Source organism: Pipistrellus kuhlii, unplaced genomic scaffold (assembly GCF_014108245.1).
Source record: "Pipistrellus kuhlii isolate mPipKuh1 unplaced genomic scaffold, mPipKuh1.p scaffold_m20_p_20, whole genome shotgun sequence".
NCBI lineage: Eukaryota > Metazoa > Chordata > Mammalia > Chiroptera > Vespertilionidae > Pipistrellus > Pipistrellus kuhlii.
This window is the reverse complement of record NW_023425516.1, coordinates 17,233,052-17,255,771: the sequence shown is the minus strand read 5'-3', so window position 1 is coordinate 17,255,771 and position 22,720 is coordinate 17,233,052. Positions and strand designations below refer to the sequence as shown.

Genomic DNA, 22,720 nt, shown 5'->3' with positions numbered 1-22,720 from the left:
TCAGGTTTCCATTTTCCCCCCCTCATAACACAATGGGAGGGGGGGCCACAGGAATGCACTCCTTCATGAGACCCAAGCCCTTGCAGTGGGGAGCAGTTGACCAGTGGCATGAGAGGCCACCTCCCTGGATGCACCGCCATGCTATGTCAAGGCCACACTCCTCTCAGCAACCAGAACTGAGCACGAGAGGGGGCAATGTTGGCCTATTTTTGTGGGACAGGGGACTCGAAGGGTAGACTTTAGCCTGGGAACTCCCAATTGATTTGGCCAAACTGATGAAATCTTGGTTAAGATATTTCTGGGTGGTGTTTTGGCCAGGGCTCTGCCTAGTTCCCACACCCTAAGGTTCTTCCAGTCGGTTACTGGATCCTCCCAAGTTCCTGAGTTACCCATGAGGCCAGTGCCACAGGGAGGCTGGGCCAAGCGGCTGTAACAACCAGATGGAGCAGCGTCAGGGCACAAGGGACGGGGCACAAACTTCCTTGTGCCAAGGGAAGGGGAGGTACCTGGCACCCTACCTCTTCTCATAGTCCAGATCTCCCACAGACCCATTCATCAGCTGGTTGGGTGTCCACTTCAGGGTCATGAGGTCAGCAGTCTGGTGCAGCGACAGGTACCCTGGGACAGCCTCCATGTCATCCCTCTGCAGAGAGAGAAGGACTCAGGCTTGGTTGTAGTGCCAGAGTTGACAGTTAACACGGTCCATTTGACTCAAGGACTCATAACCGGAACCAAGAGGTTGGGTCATTTCTTCCAAGGTCATGGCTATTTGGAAGACCCTGAACTTCCTTCTAAGTGGCCATACTAAGCAAAGCTATTGCAGTCAACCACCCAGGATGGGTATTATATTAGTAGACCCAGCTGTGAGAGCTGCCTGCCCCTAGCACTTTCATACCCCCATCTCCCTTCTGAGTCCAGGGCCCTGCTACAAGGGCGGACCTGGGAATTCTTTAGAACCAAGAAGGAGCTCTGTCCCCGACAACATCACCTTTTCAAAGCAGAAGACATTTATCTACCATCATTTAAGCCAGTCTTAAGGGAGAAAAAAATTACAGCTAATCTCTGTCTGATCCCCCAGACATTACCCAGAAGCCCCTCCCCAAACACCCGCAGCACCCTCCCCACCCATCAGCCTGAGCCCCTGGCTCCCCAATCTGCCTGCAGAGCTAGAACCTGCTTTACTGTATCCCAAGATGGGAAGGGACTGGAGAGGGGTGTCTCTTAGCCTCATCCAGAGAGGCGGCAGCTCCTCCACCAAATTCACCTCAACAACATTTAGAGACCAACAACTAACATTTTCTGAGCATCTGGTATGTATCCAGGAGGGCTCAGGGCCACACGTCCCAATTTAACCACCCAAGCCTGCAGCTCCACCACAGAGCACGGATGCAGTCTTTCATCCATGATAAGATGCACACCTGTCTCTCACATTTCAATACGACTGAATACGAGGATGCATCTTACAATCAGCAGCATCTTACCACTGGGATGCCGTTATCACTGCCTGATCTCATGTAAATTCAGTCACAGATGTCCATATTGTTATTTCAGCTAAGTTTTGTGCACATATGGAGAAAAGTTCTAGGATGGAGGCCCGGCATTTATTAAAACTATATCCAAATAAATCTCAAAGAGCTTGCAAAACACATAAAGTAGAAGTTTGAAGTAGAGAGAAAACACTGTATATAATTTAATAGCGCTTTTAATTTCCTCATAGTTATGTTAAAAAATGGTGCATCTTAAATGGATGCTTCCTAGGCGTCAGGAAATAGGGTGCTGTACCCACCATGATGTGGATACTGAGGAGTGACTTGCTCAGGGTCACCCAGAGATTGTAACTGTGACCACAGAGCTGGGCAGCCAACAGCTGCCCCTCTGCTTCCTCTCAGCTGAGCCCAAACACTACACTGACCCTAATGTCCCATGAGGGTGGGGGCTTCATATGCCTTACTCATCGCTGTTCCTGGGGCCTGGCCCAGTGCAGGGCACAGAGGGTGACTGGTGAGTGGCAACTTCTGGCGCCAGCCATTCTGAATTTAAATAATAACTCTGTCCCTTACTTTGCCCTCATGGGCCTCAGTGTAATCAGCTACGATAACAGCATCTGCCTCAATGGCTGTTGTGAAGTTTAAATGAGTTGATATAGCCGGGACCGGTGTGGCTCAGTGGATAGAGCGTCGGCCTGCGGACTGAAAGGTCCCGGGTTCGATTCCGGTCAAGGGCATGTACCTTGGTTGCGGGCACATCCCAAGTGGGGGATGTGCAAGAGGCAGCTGGTCGATGTTTCTCTCTCATCGACGTTTCTGACTCTCTGTCCCTCTCAATTCCTCTCTGTGTAAAATCAATAAAATAAATTTAAAAAAAAAATAAATGAGTTGATATAATTAAAAGCACTTAGCACAGTACCCGACACATAAAAAGTGCTTAATAAATATTGTATTAACTATGAAGATGTTTATCTCGATATCCTAAGCACCTAACACTTAGCAGGTTCCGTATAAAGGTGTGCTGAATGAGTACTAATGAGAGAATGAATGAAGAGATGGCTCGGTGAACAGGTAGATGGACAGATGGACTAGAAAATAAATGGACAAATGGGTGGATGGATGGTGAGTGGATATAAATACAGAAAGATGGATGAAGGAATGGTGGAAGTGCAGGAACAGAGGGATGGTGGCTACAGGCACTGCAAGAGGAGTGAAAGGCTGGCTGGCTGGAGATATTGACATGTGGATGGATGCATGGATGGACTTGATAGAAGGAAATACTGGCATGTGGATGCATGAAAGAAGGAAATAGTAGCATACGGATGAATGATGGATAGCGGAAATACTAGCAGATGAATGAATAGATGGGTGAGTAGGTGGATGGATGAATGACTGAGCAACCTAGAGCCAAAGGGAACTTGTCTATAAGACGGAGCCAGACTCCCAGGGGAAGACCTGGGCCCCCGAGGAGCTCTCACCGGCTGAACGAGAACGTTGTTCTTGCCATACAGCAGGGTGGCCCTGGAGTTCTGGTGCAGGGACTCCACGTAGTCACGGGCGGAGAGGGACGGGCGGTCATCCATGCTGCCACTCGAAAGCCTCTTCTGGATCTGGCGGTGAGAGTGGAGGCAGAGGATGAGGCTGGAGTGACCTTCAAGACCCCATTCCATACCTGCCCCAATGCCCGGTCAGGAACTCAGCCTGATCCCCACACAGGGTCTCACTGCCCACCCCACTCACGCAGAGGGCTGGGCGCTTGGTGGGCGAGTCCTGCCGCAGGTGCGGGCTGTGGATGCGGTGCCTCTGGACGAGCTCGTCGGCAGAGGGGTCGGTCCAGAAGTGATCCGCCGTCTTCATCTTGGTGTACTCCAGGGCACAGGGCCCCACTGCAGAGCAGAGGGGCTGGTGATCCTTGGCCTCTGAAAGTCTGCCCTCCCATCTACCACCAGGTGGGCCACCCATTGCACTATCCCTCTCATCTGGTCAGCTAGGGTGCCCCAGAGTCCTGCTAAGGCGAGAAACAAGACCCTGGGAGCAGCAGACTGGGAACAAATGAGTTTTTGGTTTTTTTAAAAAAATATATTTTATTGATTTTGTACAGAGAGGAAGAAAGAGAGATAGCGAGTTAGAAACATCGATGAAAGAGAGAGTCATCCATCAGCTGCCTCTTGCACACCCCCCACTGGGTATATGCCCACAACCAAGGTACATGCCCCTGACCGGAATCGAACCCGGGACCTTTCAGTCCCCAAGCCGACGCTCTATCCATTGAGCCAAATCGGTCTCGGCACAAGTGAGTTTTGATGGGGGAGGCTGGAGGGAGGTGAGAGAGGCCCTTAGGAGGGGTTCTGTGAGCGGAGACTAGAGATGCACATGAAGCTCAGAGAGCTGGACTGCTTACCTAACAAAGACGCAAGGATGGGGCCATCCACAGGGTCCATCAGGAGTGCTTCCTTTTCGTAGTATTTGCTAGCGAGAGAGGAAAGAACATGCAGGTTTGGGAGGTGACCGGCAGAGGGCGCACCATGACCTGGTGGTTAAAAGCGAATAAAATGGGTTCGATCTCCCTCTTGTGATGAGGTTACTTCTGTGAGCCTCAGCTGCCCCATCTGGAACAGGAAGGTGATAATGTATCTCACAGGGTTTTTGGAAGGACTTTCAAGAGAGGCAACAGATATAAGGCACTGATTTTAGCGCGGTCACTCCAGCAAGTCACTTACCCTCTCTGGGGCTGAGTACACGGCTGAAATAAAAGCCTTAATGAGGTAATGGGAATAATTGGAAGGCTGCTGAGGTCTGGCTGGTTTTGTCTGCTTCTACTGTATCTTCCATTTCACACAGGACGTCATTAGGAGGCACAGATGATATTTATCCCTCTATTATTGAGGCGATAAAATGCTTTTCAACTGTGGCTGTCGCAAAAGGCTGTATGAACAGGTCTTCCTGTCCAGATATCTAATGTGGACAATCATAATGTAAATATCTGTGTTTTCCAATGGTCTTAGGCGAAATGCTGCAGTAGAGCCTAAGACCATCGGAAAACACAGATACTTACATTACGATTCATAACAGTAGCAAAATTACCGTTATGAAGTAGCAACGAAAATAATTTTTGGTTGGGGTCACCACAACATGAGGAACTGTATGAAGGGGTCTATGCATTAAAAAGGTTGAGAACCACTGCTTTAAAACCAACTGCGATGGATTTCTGTTGGACAGTTCTTCATCATGAGTGTGGTGATGTTTACATGAAACAGCATGTTTTAACATTTCATAGAACTACATAGCAAAAACATGGGCATATGTAAAAACTGGTGAGACACAAATAAAGCTTGTAGTTTAGTTAACAGTGTTGTACCGATGGCAGTTTCTTGTTTTGAGTCTTGTACTCTGGTTGTGTAGAATGCTATCATTGGGGGGAGGCAAGAACTCTCTGTACTAATGTTGCAACTTCTGTGTGAACCTAAAATTCAAAATAAAAAGTTTAATGAAGCAACAGCAGGTTGGCATTGATGCTCAACTAATTATCCATTCCTTTTGACTGATACATTCAGTATAAAACACAAGGTTGCACACCACAGGCATTAACCTCAGAGGCTCTGGGGACAGGGCAGGGGACAGAGACAGGTTACAATTTATAAGAAGGTGAAGAGATTAACTGCAGCCCCAGAGCCTGGATTTCACTCAGTTCCTCTCCTGCCTCAAGGGTACCTGCTGTTCCCTCTGAGGGGAACACTCTCCTCACCCCCTTCACCTGGTTAATGCCCACACACCTCTCCAATGGAAGCTTAGCTGTCATACCTCCCAGGACCCTTGCCATAAGCACCGGAAGGAGATGAACCACTACCCTCTTGCCTTGGAACACTCACCACACGTTATTAAATTGCTATTTGACTGTTTCCCTTGTTACAGTGTCAGCATCATGAGGGAAAGGACCTTGCTCTGTGCTTTCATATATTTTCCTAGCAAACAGGCAAATAAAAGATATTCTTTTATTATCTAATATCCACTGTACGTGAAGATGTAGTTAAGTCAAACAGGCACTTTCATATCCCAAGAGATGGGGGGATTATTAGATATTTCTCTCTCTGGCTGGAAAGGAGTACCGGCCATGAGGAATCTCAAACTATAGATTCTTCAGGGCTCGCCACTGCTCTTGGGATATGACAGGTAAAAGCAGTGTATCCACAACATCTAGGTTAGTGCCTGGTGCATAGAAGGTGATCACTACTTATCTGGGTAAACATATGAATACAGGGATAAATGCTTGCCAACAGGACTCATACTATAACACCTTTACATCAGATAATTCTGAGCGAGGAGAGAAAATGTAAAAAGAGTCATTATTCATTTCCAAAATGACTAACTCCCCTTCTCATCTCTTCTTCGGAGTGGCGGCAATCTCTATCCCACTTACCAAAAGAGAAAACAGAGGCACAGAGAAGCTAAATGATTTCTCTACAGCCATATGGTTGGCGAGTAGACTGGGCTTAACTCACTGGAGAAGAAAGATCATCAAAATCTCAAGACCCTATAACCCACTCCAAATGCGAATACCCCGCATTGTTACTAAACACCTGGATCTTCCAAAGGTTCTAAGCTAGGCTAGTTCAGATTCAAATGTCCGGACGATCTATATTTGATTATTTTAAATCAAGTGCACATCAAGGGGAAAAAAAGAACGTGGTTTTGCGCAAGGGGTGCAATTTCCATGAATGCCAACAGGTGGAGGTAGAGTGCGCCCAGGTGTTAGGTCTTTCCAGCTCACCTGCTGTTTTCCACAAGGTAATGCACAATTTTGTCCAGAACCTTCTCAAACAAGGCCGTGCGGATCCACAGGTGCTTGATAGCAAGTGGGGACAGGTTGGGTAGCTTCGGCAGCTTTCGCACATTCTCCTGGAGGCCCTGGATCTGGTTTCGCCTTTGAGACCAGTAAGGAAGGATAAAAGATATTCATCAAAAAGGAAAATCCAACAGGATCAATATGCAAATGGGAAAACAGCAAACCTATCTAAGAAACAAAGAAATGACAACTAAAACCATATTGCTCTTGGCAAAAGGGTAAAAAGTTGGGGGGAAAAAATAATACCCAGTGAGTGTGAAGAGGTGGTAAAAAGAGACAATTTCATACACTATTGATGGGTAAGCTAGAATCTCATTCTGATATTCTCTCAAGAAACTGTGGCCCATGTGAACAAGACCACACTGGTTCTATTCAACGTCGGTCTTGCTGCATTTAGAAGAGGATGAGCTCACAGGAGGCACTTAACACCTGTTTCTTGGGCACTGACCAGGTGCTAGGCTCTCCCAGACGCTGGGGACATAATGGGGAATAACACAGATGTAGGATGTAGTCGCCTGTCCTCATGGACTTCAGGCAGAAAGGGGAGACAGACAATAAGCAAGTAAATAGTAAACAAACGAACGAATGAATAATTACAGATGGTGACAACAATTGGGAAGAAAACAGACAAGATGAGATGAAAGAGAAAGGGGATGAGGGTTGGAATTCACCCTCAGGAAGGCCTGACTATGACAAGGAACCAGCCATGGAAGATGAGGGATGAGAACCAGGCGGAGGACACAGCGTAAGCAAAGGCCCTGGGGTGGAAAAGAGTCTGACAGGTCAGAGGAGCAGAAAGGAGAGCAAAGAGAGTGCTAGGAGGCCGGAGCTCTCACAGAGCCCAGCGAGGAGCATGGTCTGACTGCCTGGGGGACTACCCCAGCTGTACACCATGCTCTGCACTCACGCGTTCTCTATCAGCTGCTCCAGGTCCTGGACCTTGCGGCTCAGCTCGTCAGCTGGCGGGAAGCTCTTGCCCACCTTCATGAAGAGAGCCGCGATCTTGTTGCTGCGCAGGAAGCCGGCCGCCCGCCGCCGCAGCCCATGCAAGACGCAGGCCTCCACAGCCGCTGCGGAGACAATGGTCAGCAGGCCCTGCCCTGCGCATGCTCCCCAGCACCCAGCTCAGTCACACAGGCACCTAGGAAAGCGGGGGGGGCCCCTAGAATCGCAGATGTGTGACATCATCACAGGGAAAAGCACGTATGCCTCTCCACCTTCAACCCCCTCAAAAGGGAGAAAGAGAGCTTAGTGGTTAACCCACACTCACAGCCCAAGGTCAGACCGCCCATCTCACATCCTTTCTTGGCCCCTCCACAGCTGTGTGACTTAGGCAATGATTTCCCCTTCCTGAGTCTATTTCCTCATCTGTAAAATGGGGACAGTATGAACATTAACCTCGTAAGGTTGCTGTTAGGATGAGGGGGGAAATGCATGAAAAGCACTTAGCACAGAGCCGGGGACCTGATGAGTGCTTTCTGATGGTTACCTAGTCCTCCTGTAAAGGGGGAGGGGAGACTGGACCACAGGACTGTTGAGCATCATCTGTGTTAAGGAACTGCATCATCATCATCACTATTGAGGCTCCAGGAACAGCTGACATGATAACATAACAGAACCCTGGAGGTGTCCCCAGTCACCTGAACAGAAGCTTCCTGGGGCTAAGACCAGGAGGGGGAAATTACTGCATGTCCTTCATTACGAGACACTCCAATCGTGGAATAAATAGCTCTTGAGGAGAAAAAAAAAAAAGAAACATGTGTGCTTGTATGTATACACTGATGATGAGCTGAATCCTGACTTCAGGGACACGCAGAACACGTGTCTCTCTAGCCGCTTGGAATGTACAGTAAGAACTGGCAGTGCGGTTATTTCTGGAACCTTGTGAGCCGAGCTGGTTCAAGGAGAGCGGTGAGTCACGCTCTGAGCCCTGGGCCTGCCTCTTTGCTGAGCCAGCTAGGCCGGATCCCTCAGGACCTCAGGCTCTTAATTCCGTTTTAAAAAAGTCCCCATCCATCCTCTCCTGTCACTTGCACCAGCCGTAGGCAGAGTGAGGAAAGGACATGGAGTCCAGCCCTCAGATGCAGGACCCCTGCTGCATGGGACAGGATCGTGTGAACTGAGCCCACAGCAGAGGAAGCCAGGCCTCCAATGTTAACCATGATTACCTCTTCATGGGCACAGAGGTCATGCTTAATTTCCTCTCTAGACTTTTCTGTATTTCCCAATTCCCTAATGAAGGGATCCAAAAATACCTTCCAAGTTACACGGCAAAATAATGCTGGGAGAACCTTGCTCAAACACGCCCTCCCCGAGGCAGCCCATAGAGGAAGAAGCCACAGTGTAAGGCCACGGGCCACAGACTCACCACAGAAGGAGATGATGTGGCTGCTGTCTTCGTGGACAAACTTCCGTGTGACGGCCTCCTCCATGATCTGCTTCACCTGGAAGGCAGAGGCAGCTGGAGGGGAGACGCCAACGCGGCCTGGGGTGCAGACACCCCCGGAGCCTTCCCAGGCTGGCTGGGGAAATTTTGGTAACTGCTTTCCTTCTGCACCCTGTGCACCGTGTCTTCTCAAGTCCAGGGCCTGTGGCCTGGGATAACTCCGCCCCTCACATTGTACTGCATCCTTCTTTCAGGCTCCGTGCACGGCAGTCTTCTTCTCAGTGTCACACAACGTATCATCTCCTTCCCTGACCACATTATCTGAGGCAGCCCTCCCGCCTCCATCCATCCCATTCTAGAAACAAGACTCACACTATTCCCACCCCAAGTGTTGTTTACTGTCTTCCTCTTCTATAATATCCACTGCCCGAGGGCAGCGCCTCATCTGCCTTGTTCGCTGCTGTGCCCGTGGAGCCTGCTGCATAGGAAGAACAGTGCCTGGTGCACAGGAAGTGCCCAATAAATATTTTCTAAATGAGAGGGAGAATGAATGAATGAACGAATGCACGAAACAGGTATATAAAAGAATCAGCAGGGTGTTGTATAAGGGTTCAGCCCTGGAATCTGGCAGACCTGGTTTCAAATCCCTAGTCGTCACTTGCCAGCTGGATCTGTGATCTTATTTGGGGAAACAGAGTCTCAGAGAAGTGAAGCAACTCACCCCGAAAGGAGACAGAATCCCAGCCTGCGTCTGACCCCCAGGCTACATGCTTTTCCTGCTAAATTCAGTCACTCAACAAATCCTTCAGTACCTCTGATGCGCCAGGCCGGGATCTGGTCCTGACAGGGCAGCTTTCACTGGACGGGGAGCCCCTCCAGGGAGGCCCAAGGCAGCACAAGCTAAGAGAGATGCAGGGACCCGCAACCAAGCATCAGTGGGAATGGGGTCAAATACAATGCTCACGCTCACCCAGACCCACTGAATCAGACTCGGGTGTTTACTAAGCCTTCTCCGTGATTCTCAAGCACTCAGACTGCAGAAGACTGGAGGGGATGGAGGAGAGGGAGAGTGGGAAGGAAGAGGAGCCGGGAGGATCTAAATGATCTCCCACAATCCTTAAGGAGCTCCTGTCCCAGGATCCTCCCACACAGCCAGCCCCCCTCTCCTGGCTTCTCCCTCACACCCGTTAGGCAAGGGGAAGTGCTGCTTTCTGGTGCTCCTTGCCCCCATAAACAGCAACAGGGTGCTGCGCCCTTCCTTGTCTCCTGGCACCCCTCGCCTTAGTCAATAGCCCCTTTATTAAAGTCACCTTAATTCACTGATTGGGGGAACCATCTGCTTCCTATTAGCACCTTGACTACACACTGTGTCCAGTCCACACTGCAGAGCAGGCTGTTTACAGCTGCGGGGCCTGGATTTCAGGAAGGGCAACCCTTTCTCAGTCACACAGCCCGTAAGCCTGCTACCGGGAGGAGCCGTGGCTGTCTGGGCCCAGGCCTCCTGGGCTGGGGATGGGTCTCCGGCAGTGGGTGCAGGTGGCACTGCAGCACCAAGGGTTCCAGCAAGTGAGGACTCCTCCCCACGGCTCCGCTGGCTCTTGCCATGGGTTAGAACCTCGCCCTCGTTAATAACAAGCCGACAGCCTGAGGCCAGGAGAGGAGATGGAGAAGGCAATGCGGACGGGAGCCCTCCCCGAAGGTCACCGAGTCTCACAGAAGACTGCACTGCCTCACCGCAGGAGGACAGATGCTGCTCCCCATCCCAGGGGACAGACCAGACAGACCTGTGAGCAAGGGAGAGCCATGTGAAGGACAAGATGTCAGGAGGCAGCTGGAAGGGGCTGAGAGCCGGAATGTGGAGTCACTGACCTGAGGTCAAACCCTTGGCCATCACTAGCTGCATGGTGCTGGACCAGTTTCCCCAGCGGAAATGGAGGCAGCAGCACGCCTACCTCAAGGGGCAATGAGAGCTTGAAGGAGGTCATGGAGACAGGACCTGCACCAGGCACCTGGTAGGAATTCTCAAACGGTAGGGACTCTTGAGCCGACAGTAACTGTTCAGTCCGCAACCTGGCCCGCAATGGATGTTCAAATCAGGGCTCGCTGGCCTGCGGGCCCGGCCCGGCCCCACCCCTCTGAGCTTGTGCCCTCCCCATCTCCAGTCCAACCTGGCAAACCTTTGGAAGGCAACCCCGCCCTCCCACCATCCCTCCCTCTTCCTGCAAATATTTAAACAACATAAAAGGAGGATTAATCTCAGGAGGGAGTTGGCAGGGAAATCCTGGCTAATATGCAGAGCAGGAAGGAAGGCTCCTGGGGCTCCCATGCTTGCCCTGTCTACGCCTCTCCTCCTTCTCCTATCTGCCACCTGCCCGCACCCAGGTCCCCTCATGCTGCCCACCTGGAACCCTGCAGGTGCACACTGCTGTGCTCATGCTTAATAAGCTCTGAAAGGAAGTAACATGGCCCAGTGTTCAGGGCTATCAAAAGGATTGTGGAAAATGCAGGCCAGGGGCCTAAATAGGACCCAGCACACGTTGGCACCATCTGAAGGAAGGCGCTAGTGCACTGAGTAAGAACAAGAGCTTGAGAGCCACCAGGCCCAGCTCAAACTCCAGCTCTGCCGTTGGCTGGGTGACTTCAGGCCTGTCTCCTCGTCTGTGACATGGGGATGAAACCCACACCACCTCTCAGGGCTGCTATGTGGGCCGAGCTCTGGGTGTTTTGTCTCGAAGGGTGTTTTCTGGCTTCTGTCTGAAAGAGCTGCAGACGATGCCAGTCTTTGCAGACGACACTCACCAAAGTCTCCTCTACCCAAACTGATAATCACTGGACCTGGTTTCAAAGAATGCAGGAAGGATATTGGAGTGGAATCTGCAGATGTTTTGTGATTATTTCTGATAATAAATTTGTCACTGTTTGTGAGCTGATGGCCACTTATACCAGGAATCAGAGGAAATCACCAGGACCCAACTAGAAGAATCATTAAAAAGGATCAAATAGATGCTTTAGCAATGGAGAAACCAACAGACACTGCCTCAGGATGATCTTCTATTAAACTTGGATGTTTTGGGGCCTTTTTAAAGTCTCTTGAGAGATTCTAAATATAAATTCCTGCTTTAAAAGCTTAAAACAAAACAAAACATGCACAGAGCTCAAAAAAGGATGGGAGCTCAGACCACCCTGTCTAAAATAGTGTGTCTGGCTTTACGCTCGGCCTGACTTTCCCACACATCTGTGGGTTTATCCATTTAGTGTCTGTCTCTCCCACGTGGATCTGGAGCTCCTAGCACAGTGTCTGGCATGCGGAAAGTGCTTAGTATCTGTTTGATGATCACTCTGATTAATAATACCAGTACCAGCAGCCAGTGCTTATGGACCTCGGCTCCAGGCAGTGTCCTAAGGCCTTCTGACCCCTGTATGTGTAAGGCCGGGTGGCAAACTTTTCCTGTAAAGAGGCAAACAGCAACTATTTTAGGCTTTGAGCTGGGGCTGCCAGGTAAAATGCAGGGTGCCCAGTGAAATCCAAATTTCAGATAAGAAAAGGAATTTTTTTCTCCTCTTTTTAGTATAGGTACCAAATGTTGCATGGAACACATGAAAAGATTTGTTGTTTTTCTGAAATTCAAATTTAACCAGGCACTCTGACATGTTATTTGCTCAATTTGCAAAAGTGTTTCCAATCATAACCATACATGTCGCATGGGCTCTGTTTGTTTGTACAACCCTGTGAAACAGTCAGAACTGCTCTTGGCTCAGGGGTGGTATAGAAGAGGCTGCATTTGGCTCACTGGGCCCCTGGTTTAAGCACCCAGCACAGTGCCTGTGGCACATAACAGACTTAAATAAACATCACCAAGCTGCCACCTGCTCCTCAGAGCCTGCTGCCTCAGCCCTGACGCAGGTGGCGGGTGCCTGGCAATGCAGGTGGGTGACTAATGCTGAGCCTGCACTGGCCTGTGAGAGGGAGGCCCCCAGGCAACCTGACTCAGGTTTATAAGAAATTCAGCTGGAGTGAATGGTTACAGTAGGAGGCCTGGGCGGCTGTGAGGTGGCTTTAAAAATAACAGCCTGTGGGGAAAAGAGGGGGATGACTCCAAGGCCTCTTGACAGGGCTAGAGTCCCTATCGTCATGGAGGTTACAGTCCAGCAAAATGTAAAGACATTAAGTAAATCACACAAACCGGTAACTACAAAATGAGACCCGTCCTCGGCAGCAGCAGAACTTGGTTCTATTAAGCAAATATCAATGGGAAACTGGGTGGATAGGTCAGAAGGCTTCCTAAAGGAGGTGAAGTTCAAGTAGAAAGGAACTCTGGGGCCTCAGTTTCCCCAACTTTAAAGCAGAGGAAGAAGCCCTCCCCTGCAGCTGCCCCGCAGAGCCGCCCTGGAGCCCAGAGGAAGGAACAGGTGCAGGGACAATGCGGCAGGGAAAAGCACTGCATGGAAATAGCGGGCGGCTTTTTACTTTTTACTTTGTTACGAGGGAGGCAGGCAGGAGGTGAGAGATAGGAGGGGCAGGAACAGGGCTGACGGTGGGTGGGGGAAATAGGAATATTTTAGGAAGCTCCCGAGCCTAGACACCAACAGACACGATACAGGGGGTGGGGGAGGATGGTGCCACCCTGCAAGCTGTGACTGTTTTCACAGTGTGGCCCCATCTTCCTTTCCTGCCAAATCCTCTCCCTTCCCCTTCCCACATGCTGAGCTCTGGCTACACGTGCCATCCGCCAGCGGGACCCACGAGACTCCACCCGCACCTTGCTTTTGCTGGCACAGTCCCCTCCACCTGATATTCCCATCCATCCCCACCTCCATCCCGAGCTCTGGAAAAGCCACCGAATCCTCTAGGACCTGGCGCCCTTCGTTTCATTCTCTCCTTAAACTTCCAAGGTTAACATTATCCCCACCCCACCCCCTTTATGGCTATGAGTATTGGATTCTGGAGTCAATCTTCCAGAATTCAAATCCCAGCTCTCGCACTCGTGATCTTGTCCAAATTGCATCCCTTCTCTGAGCCTCAGCATTCCCATCAGTAAAATGGGTGACATTAGTACTTGACTCACAGGTGTAAGATAATGCATCAAAAGCATTAAACACAAGAGCAGCCGCATAGTAAGTTTTATGTAATGAAGACCAGCATTTATTTATGAAGTGTTCACTGTATGCTGGCTCCAAGCTTAGGGGCATTATTTCACCTAATCCTCAGGGTAATGAGTCTTGGTGAGGTTAAATGACTTGCCCAAGAGCACGTGGCTTGCAAATGGCAGGATGGAGATTCAAACCTGTGACTGTCTGCCCTGTACAGACCCTAGCACGTAGTAGGTTCACATACAGGTGCTTCCCACAAGCCGAGTGGGAGCTTTACATGCACTAGCCTAAAAAAATCAAAATAACCATGCAATACAGGGGTCCCATTTTCCTAATGAGGCAGCTGATCTGGGAGGGGCAAAGGTCATCTGGCTGTGAAGAAGCTGGGATTTGAATCAAGGTCTCCTACGCCACTGTCCCAGGTCAAGGTGGGGACCCAAGCAGCCAGGCGGCCAATGCACCTGCCCCTCAGCCCAAGTCAGTCGACTGTCACACTCACAGCCCGCTCCCTGCTCTCAGACCCGGGGCCCAGCAGCACCTGCCAGCCTCACCAGGCATCAGTTTTCATCTCTCCCATACTGAGTAGTTCCAAGTGTATGACATTCTGGAAAAGGCAAAACTATGGAACCAGCTGAAAGACCAGGACTGCCAGGGGCTGGTGGGGAAGGAGGGATAAATAGGCAGAACACAAAGGATTTTAGGGCAGGAAACTATTCTGTATGACATGACAGTGGTGGACACATGCCATTATGAATTTGCCCAAACTACAGAATGGGCACCACTGAGAGTGAACCCAAATTGTACCCGTGGACTGTGGGTGACAATGACCCGCTCTGGTGCAGGGTGTTGGGAGTAGGGGAGGCTGTGGATGTAGGAACAGGGGGTGGTATATGAGAAATCTCTGTACTTACCACTCCATTTTTAATGTGAACCTAAAACTGCTCTAAAAAAATGAAAGAAAAAAAAAAATCCTTTTCCCGCTCTGCCACTGATGGAGGGTGTCAGCAGGGACCTTGGCCTTCCAGCAGACAGGCTGAGCGCCTCCTCCCAGGTGGCACCTCCACACCCTCGCTCATGGCCTGCCGGGGCTTTGGGCCTCCAGAGAGAGAGGCCTGAGGGCATCCGGCAGGAGGTGGGCAGCCACCAGCCACCGGCCAGAGGCTCATGGCTCCTCCTCTGGACTCTCTCTCAGTTCCTGGACAGCCTGCCCCACCCTCCTCCACACCTCCACTCCGCCCTGACGTCCTCAGATTCCCAAAGCAAAGCCTCAGGAGTGTCCTCCACCACTGCGCCCTGTGTGGGAGTGAGCGGGAGGGGAGGGGACATCCAGGATAAAGCAGTGGCACGTGGCTCTCTGGAGCGCTAGAAAGCTCCTCCCTCCTAACCTGGCCTAGCTGTGGCTGTAGGGCTGGCAGGAGACGGAATGCCTCCCCCTCAGCTGCTGCCAGCCTACCCCAGTTAATCATTCCCTGGTGCGCTATAAACAGGCGCCAGCACCCTGCCGTAGCAGGACAGACTGGCCAACCTGCCTCAACCTGGACAGAGGGATATTCTGGGGCTGAGAATGGGGTTCCCATAAGCAGGCCTCCTATCACTATCCTGCACAGGAGCCTCAGACAGCCCCTGACAAGGGGGTTCCCCCAGTGCCCGATCCTGGGGGCACCTTGGCGGAGGACCTTCTCGCCAACACTCCCACGCAGTCACCGCCGGAGATGGTGGGCCCCTGAGGACAATGCCAGGCCACCCCGCACTCCCAGAGAAAACAGCACCGTGTGTCACGCTCCCGGCCCACATCCTGGAGATCAGTCAGCTTTCTCCTGGGTACTCTGCCCACTGCGTGTGGCAGCTCCCCTGGCAACGCGCCCCGCTTCCAGACCCACGGGCCTCCTGCAGGAGAAACACACACAGACTCTCAAGCGTACCTACATTCTCTGGAAGGGTGCCCAGACTTCAGGGGCTGGGCGGCTAGAGGAGAGTAAGAAATGAGATTCACAGATGGTTGCTTAAAAACACACACAGCGTGAATGAGAAAACAGATAACCACCTAGAGGCAAGCTTCGGAGGAAAGCAGTGGAATATTCTCTAAAGACTGGATTAGCATCCTGGCTCTGCCTCCCACCAGCTGTGACCTGACTTCACTTTCCCTGTGCTTTGCTTTTCTCCCTGGAATACGGGATGATAAATAGGGTCTACCCCTCTGAGGGGTTTTTAATATTAAATATGTTAATGGATGTAGAGCACTTAGCACAAAGCCTAGGACACGACAGAACCTCTGAAAATGCCAAGTATCTCTAGCCACACGTAGCTTCTGAGTACTTGAAACATGGCTAGTTGGCTGGCAAAGTTTTTCTTTTCTTTTTTTTTGTAATCATCGCCTGAGGACATGTTTTTATTGATTTTTAGAGGAAACAGAAGGGAGAGGGAGAGAAACAATGATGTGAGAAACATAGATCGGTTGCCTCCCACAAGCACCCCAACCGGGGACTGAACCCGAAACCTAGGTATGTGCCTTGACCAGAAATCGAACCCACAACCTTTGAGGTATACGGGATGGCATTCTAGACAACTGAGCCACCCACCCAGGACAGGAAGTGTTATAAACTTAATTATACATAATTTAAATATAACTAGGCATGTGACTTGTGGCTCACACTGGACAGTGCAGATCTGGAACACAGGAGGTACACGATAGATGTTAGTTATGATTATCGTTAGGGTTTGTTACATGAGAGGCTCACTGGGTTAGAAGTTAGGAGGCACCATGTCATTCTGAGCATGGCGCTGTATTGTGCTGACCTGTGCATTCTGGCATATTACTGGGCGGTTCTGAACTGTATTTGGATATTTGTGGACCACTTAGAGCTACTGATGATAGCTGAGGATACCTTCTCCACACACCAAGTACTAAGTGTTGGTACAATTTCAGGGCTCTGTACACCCCGAGCAGAAATCTCTCATCCCTCATGCGGCAGACACCTGGCACACGGGTGCCCGGGCAGCACCTGGCACCGCAGCCAGGCACTGAGCACAAGAGTGGACACGCCCCCTGCTGGGCTCCAAAGACAGGGCCCTCACTCCTTTGAGATGGACATTTGTGACTTCTCTGCCTGATTTCACCTTGACTCTCCTCTGGGACCCCTTCACTCCCAGGGAGCTGGCTCCACACTTCACCTCTCAGACTGGACCAATCAGAGCAATCCATCCCACAGCGATTGGCGCCAAAGCAGCACCTGACCCAAACTGGTCCAACGAGAACCAAGACTTTTGCTTGAACTATGGGGAAGGGGGAGCTCTCTTTCTGTTGTGATGCCAAGTTGGCAGATTGTGCCCTGTGAGCTGCTGGGAAACATTCTACCAGCCCACAGAGAGGGCAGAACATACAGCCAACACAGAGGAAGGAAGCACAGAGAGATGGAGAGAGATGGGGGTCCTAATGACACCACAGGAAAACCTGGATGCAGCTGTGCCTGAAGCTGGACTCATCCAAACCTCCCCAAACCCCTTAACCAGTAAATCTATTTTTAGTGTCTCGTTCTCCTTTTCACTTTGTGTTGATATATTTACTTATTGTTCGAGTTAGTTTTGTGAGCAAGTTATTATCCAGCTCGAAATGAATGGAGCTCACTAAACTACCCTGTTCTGCTGCTTCTCAGCTATGTAACTTGGCCCGGCTTCTTAACCTCATCAGTGAAGTGGACTTTCTGTGTGTACCTACTCCATAGGAGGATTGCTTTGTGGGCTGAATGAGAGAAAATAAAGCATTGTTTAAGAAATGGTAGTTGATGTAATTCTAAATTACTAATTAAACATGACTTGCTAATGAAATAATTAAAGAATAATTCACTCCGTGCCCAAGTATCACCATGTCTCTTGAACTCTTGGGTCTGAGCAGCTCCTTTCCCTGACTCTACACTCTCAGATAGCTCATAACCACATGGGTCACTGATTTGGGCTCCGGAGTGATGAAAAGCAGGGTTCTGGAACCAGAGCCCCAATCTGTGCCACTGATGATGCCCACTTCCTTAGGCCAATTATTTGCCATCTCTGTGTCTCAATTTCCTTATCTATAAGGGAGAGTGTTTCCCCACCGCATGGGTGTTGAAATAATTAAATGAGGTCATCCATATAAAATGCTCAGTAAAGGATTTAAAAAAAAAACCCACGAGAATGGCTGCAGTTGAGTCCTTGGTTTCCTTATGTGAAGTAAAGGCTCCCAAAAAGCCTTATCAACTATGGCGTTTTAATAAGTCTTAAATACAGACTTGGCAAATTCAGAAGACAGAAAACATCAGAGGACTTGGCTCCTGGAGAGTGATGTTGGCCAAATGAGATGACTCGAGGTTCTTAGAGTCCTGGATCTTGTCCAATCTTATCCACTAGAAAGCAGGAGAATGGGACAGGCAGAGGGGATCTGCTAGGAGGCCGCAGGTAGTAGGAATAGAATTGGGACAAAGACTTAGGTGTTCTCACTCCCCATGGTGATGGCAAAAGTGTCCTTCCTACCTGCCAACCAGCATCAAATGCTGCCACGCCCTTCCGGAGCCCCTTGGGAGGTTACTGAGTGGAGACCCAGCCAGCCTGCACGGGAGAGAGAGCCAAGCAGGAAAGCCGGGCCTCTGCTGTCACAGTGAACTGGGGGCTAAAGCCCAAGCCATCACTATCAGAAGCTCCTGGAAGCGGCATTGTCTGAGACCTGGAAAAAAGTATCAAAATGCACCGGCAGATACGGCTGCATTATTCATAAAGAGAAGTTCTGCCGTCTTAAGCCTGAAAGCGTGACACACAGAACTTATTTTGAGTCAACCCTGCCAGCATCAGAGAGCCCCAAAATATCCCATCCAGATGCCTAGATTCCTTCTGCAAGCATTTCTGGAACTCCTACTTGGCCCAGCAGGGGAGTAAGGGGAGAGCTGTGATTTCCTGCCCAAGAACTGGGAGCTCGGAGAACAAGATGGAAGCTTCCTCTCCAGCCTAATGACTTCGTGTTGCCCCCATTTGTTACCTACAATGATTGCTTGCCCTGCAGCCTGAGCAGCCTACAGCATAGGTGAGTTCATGTTCCCCTCTTGCTCAAGCCCTCTCATGGCTCCCAATAACTCAGAGAAAAAGCCAACGCTTCCAAGGGATGATAAGCCTCCTTCCTGCTCCTCCTTCTCCATCTTGTTTACTTCCCTCCAGCCTCATCGGCCCCCTTGTCATGCTTGACTCAAGGCCTTTGTGCATGCTGTTCCCTCTGATAGGAACACCCTTCCTGCAGTCATCAGCATGGCTCCCTCCTTTCCTTCTGCATATGTCACCCCACCAGAGAGGCCATCCCTGACCCTCCTCTGGTGAGCCCTTCCCACCACTCTCCAGCCCTTCCCAGCTTTATTTCCTCACAGTGCTTGTCACTCCTAATATACTATATTTACTAGAGGCCTGGTGCACGGATTTGTGCACGGGTGAGGTCCCTCAGCCTGGCCTGCACCCCCTCACGATCTGGGTTCAGTCTGACATCTCCCTGAGGGGTGTAGCCGTGCTGAAGCGGCAGGTGGCTGGGGAGGAGCCCCAGCCTGGCCAGGCGAAGCTCCACGGCTGCTCCTCCTGGCCCCACCTGCTGCTGCCACTTGATAGCACTGCCACGGAGGTGGGAGCAGCTCCTGCCACCACAGCTGTGCTCGCCAGCTGGGAGCCGGGCTTCTACCCCTGTGGGGATGCACTGACCGCCAGGGGGCAGCCCCTGCAAAGAGCATCTGCCTCCTGGTGGTCAGTGGGCATCATAGCGGCCAGTCATTCAGTTATAACAATCACTTAGGCTTTTATATATATATAGATTGCTTCTCTCTCTGGCCCCCAACTGGACTGTGTGCTTTATGAAAGCATGTGCACAGGGATGTTACTTTGCTCACTTCCCAATCTGTAGATCCTAGAACAGTGCCTGGTACAAAGTACATGGTCAATAAACACTTGTGGAAGGAAAGCAGGAGAGAAAGGAGGTGGGGAGGAAGAGAGAAGGGAAAGTAAAGGAGGAAGGAAGATAGGAAGTTTTCATCTAAGAACTAACAGAAAGGGTCCATCCTGGCCCCTGCCATCGGCTGAAAATTCCTCAAGTATAATTCCACACAAGACCCTTCTTGCTCATCAGTCCTCGATAGCTCCCACCATCGAACGGAGCAGACTCTGCAGCCCGGCATTCCCAGTCCTGCACAAGCTGGAACGAATGGGCTCTTCCTGACTCATCTCCTTCCCCTGCACACACCTGAACCCACGCCGTGTTTCCAGGGACTGTGCTGAAGCTCATGGCTCCCTACCACTGCCCTCTGCGAATCCGGGTCATGAAGCCATCCTCCAGGTCCTGACACAGTGGGGTTTGAATCCCGGCTTCTCTGTCGACTGCCTGTCCCGAGAGTGAAAGAGGAGACACTTGGGGAGCCTTCGGGACAGAGCCTTCTCAATCTCAACAGCAGTGCCACTGTGGGCTGGATCCTTTGTGGTGGGGCCATCCTGTCACTGCAGGAAGTGGAGCAGCAGCTGTTGGTAGCAACCACAGGTGTGACAACCTTGTCTCTGAGCATTGCCAGATGTCCTCTGGGTAAGGTGGCCAGATCCAGCCATATATACTTATACTAAAAATTATTCATTATCTGAAATTCAATTTAATTGTGACCTGCCTGTATGTCATCTGGTAACCCTATGGGGGGGGGGGGTTAGGAAGAAGGGGAGGATTAAGAACCTTCATTACGAATCACTGGGTTGATGTGGAATCACCATGGCATCCCAGTACCTTCTTAGAAAGCCCAGCCCACCTCGCCCATCCAATCCCCTTCCAGGACCCTGGAGGCTCAGCTCCCCAAGCAAGCCCAGCTCAGCCCTTGTGTTCACTGCTCCCAATGATAGTCCTTCCATCAGCTCAAGACTACAGACCTAAAGCAGCTTCCTCTCCAGCACCACTGCATCCTCCTGTCTCCTTCCTGGGGTCTGCCCTCTGGCCAGCAAGGCCCTGTCTGCTCTCCTCCAATTAAGTGGCCTCCTAATCCCAGCCTGGAGGCAGGAAAACAAGGCAGTTAGTCACTTTGCTTCCTTTATCAACTCTGAGTCACATGGCTAGCTCCTTTAATGGCAGTTGCCATGGCAACAGGAAGCCAGTGCCTGCTCTCTCTGGAAACCAAAACAAAATTAAGTGGTGGAGGTGGGGAGGGAAAGGAGCCAGGACAGAGGGGGTTGGGTTTAACTGGAGGAAATCATGCCGGGGCCACCCTGCCTCCAGCTCTCCCTTGGTGGTCCTGGGGAGATGGGAAAAAATAAGATGCCTGCCCTGGTAAAGCTCAGGCTAGTGCGGTGGGTGTTTTCACATTGTTTATCCTGATGCTTGAGTAATTTTCATCTCCATTACGAATAAATGCAAACCCAGACACTTGTGACTATAAAGAGGGATGCTCATCTGAGATTGTGCAATTTACAAGCGATCAACGTCAGCTTCTCCCTCTTCTCCCCATATCCCTGAAGTTCTCCCCGCTCCTTCCCTCTTGCTTTTGTGACAGGAACAAGTGCTCTGGCCACACTGTTCTCCTTTCTCTTGGAACTCCCATGAGTCCTCCCGTTACTCGTGTTCACAGTGCTCCCTCCAGCCACAGGTGCATTCCCTCTGCCAGGAGTGGCTTTCTTCCGTCTCTTCTCACCTCCCACCTTCACCTGAAAAGCCTACTCATTACCCTGGCCAGGGAGCTTAGTTGGTTCGAGTGTCAGCCCCGTACGCCAAAGGTTGCAGATTCCATCGCCAGTCAGGACACATACAAGAAGCAATCAATGAATGCATACTGGTAAGTAAGTGGAACAAATAGATGTTTCTTCCTTTCGTTCTCTCCCTTTCCCTCTTTCTCTCTCTCAAAAAAAAAAAAAATCCATAAAAATAAATTTACATATCCTTCACATACCTTCTTAAACAGAGGTAATTTAAGATATGTATGCATGCAGTTACTTCTCTGTTACGTTTCTTGTGCTGCAAAGTACCTCTCCTTCGGACCATGGTGCACAGCTTATAATTATCTTTTTAATTACACTCAGACTGTCTGCTGGGGTCTGTCTCCTGTACTAGCAAGTCAGCCCCAAGAGCTTCCAAGGGATGATTAGCCTGGCAGGGCCTATCGTGTTCAATGCCACATCCTCAGAGTCCCGCCCTGCCTCTGGCACACAGGCGCCCCTCAGTAGATAAGGGTGCCGGCATTTGAACCCAGCTCTGGTGATGGATCCCAACCTCCTCCTTGGCCTGCCTCCACAGTGGCTCCCTGAGTCAGCACTGGACAGAGCTTCCGGCCCCACAACCCCTGCTGGCCTTTGTAGTGGCGCAGGCGAAGCTTGCAGACCAGCGGGGCCTACCTACAGACTCTGCTTATGAAGCCACCTCTCCAGCAGGAAGGATGTGGGGAGCCTCTGGGCAGACCGGGAAAACAGGGATGTGGCTTCTCTGAACCCAGACCGTGAGGAGAAGCAACAGCTGGCCCGGCCCCCCGATTTTTAGGCATCCCCTGGAGACTGGCTCTCTGATATTAGGGGGGCACGCAAGGAAAGGAGAGGGGTCTGCTTTGGGGGGAACAGACCTGTGGGGGCACCCATGTTAACCAGAGGGGCCTGCAGAACAGAAGACTGGAACTTGCTTCTCTTCACTCAGCTGTACCCTTGACACATCACTTACTCCTTCTGGGACAGTGTCCTTCTGGGCACAGTGGAAACTGCCCCACACACGTGCTGAAATGATGGCGCTGTGTAGCTGTGGAAAGCATGTTTGTGACGGGAGGGTCAAGAGCCTGGCTCAGACAGACCTGGGGTAAGTCCTCGACTCCGTCCCTTCTTAGCCGTGTGCTCTGAGAACTCACCCTCCCTCTCCACGCCCGCCTCCTTGTCCGTAAGCTGGGACAACCTCACTCACCTCACAGC

General features: G+C 50.8%; 1 protein-coding gene across 3 annotated transcripts in view; it reads right to left on the bottom strand.

Annotated features, from left to right (window-relative positions):
* SGSM1 (small G protein signaling modulator 1) overlaps positions 1 to 22,720 on the bottom strand; it is a 44,547-nt gene that overhangs the window by 19,498 nt on the left and 2,329 nt on the right. For all 3 annotated transcript variants that reach the window (XM_036448829.2, XM_036448828.2, XM_036448830.2), the window contains exons 3-9: positions 8,699 to 8,774; positions 7,238 to 7,400; positions 6,256 to 6,408; positions 3,889 to 3,956; positions 3,228 to 3,373; positions 2,966 to 3,097; positions 519 to 643 (exon numbers count right to left, since the gene is read on the bottom strand). In XM_036448829.2, the coding sequence (XP_036304722.1) occupies positions 519 to 643; positions 2,966 to 3,097; positions 3,228 to 3,373; positions 3,889 to 3,956; positions 6,256 to 6,408; positions 7,238 to 7,400; positions 8,699 to 8,774 (863 nt within the window). The remainder of the gene's footprint in view (positions 1 to 518; positions 644 to 2,965; positions 3,098 to 3,227; positions 3,374 to 3,888; positions 3,957 to 6,255; positions 6,409 to 7,237; positions 7,401 to 8,698; positions 8,775 to 22,720) is intronic.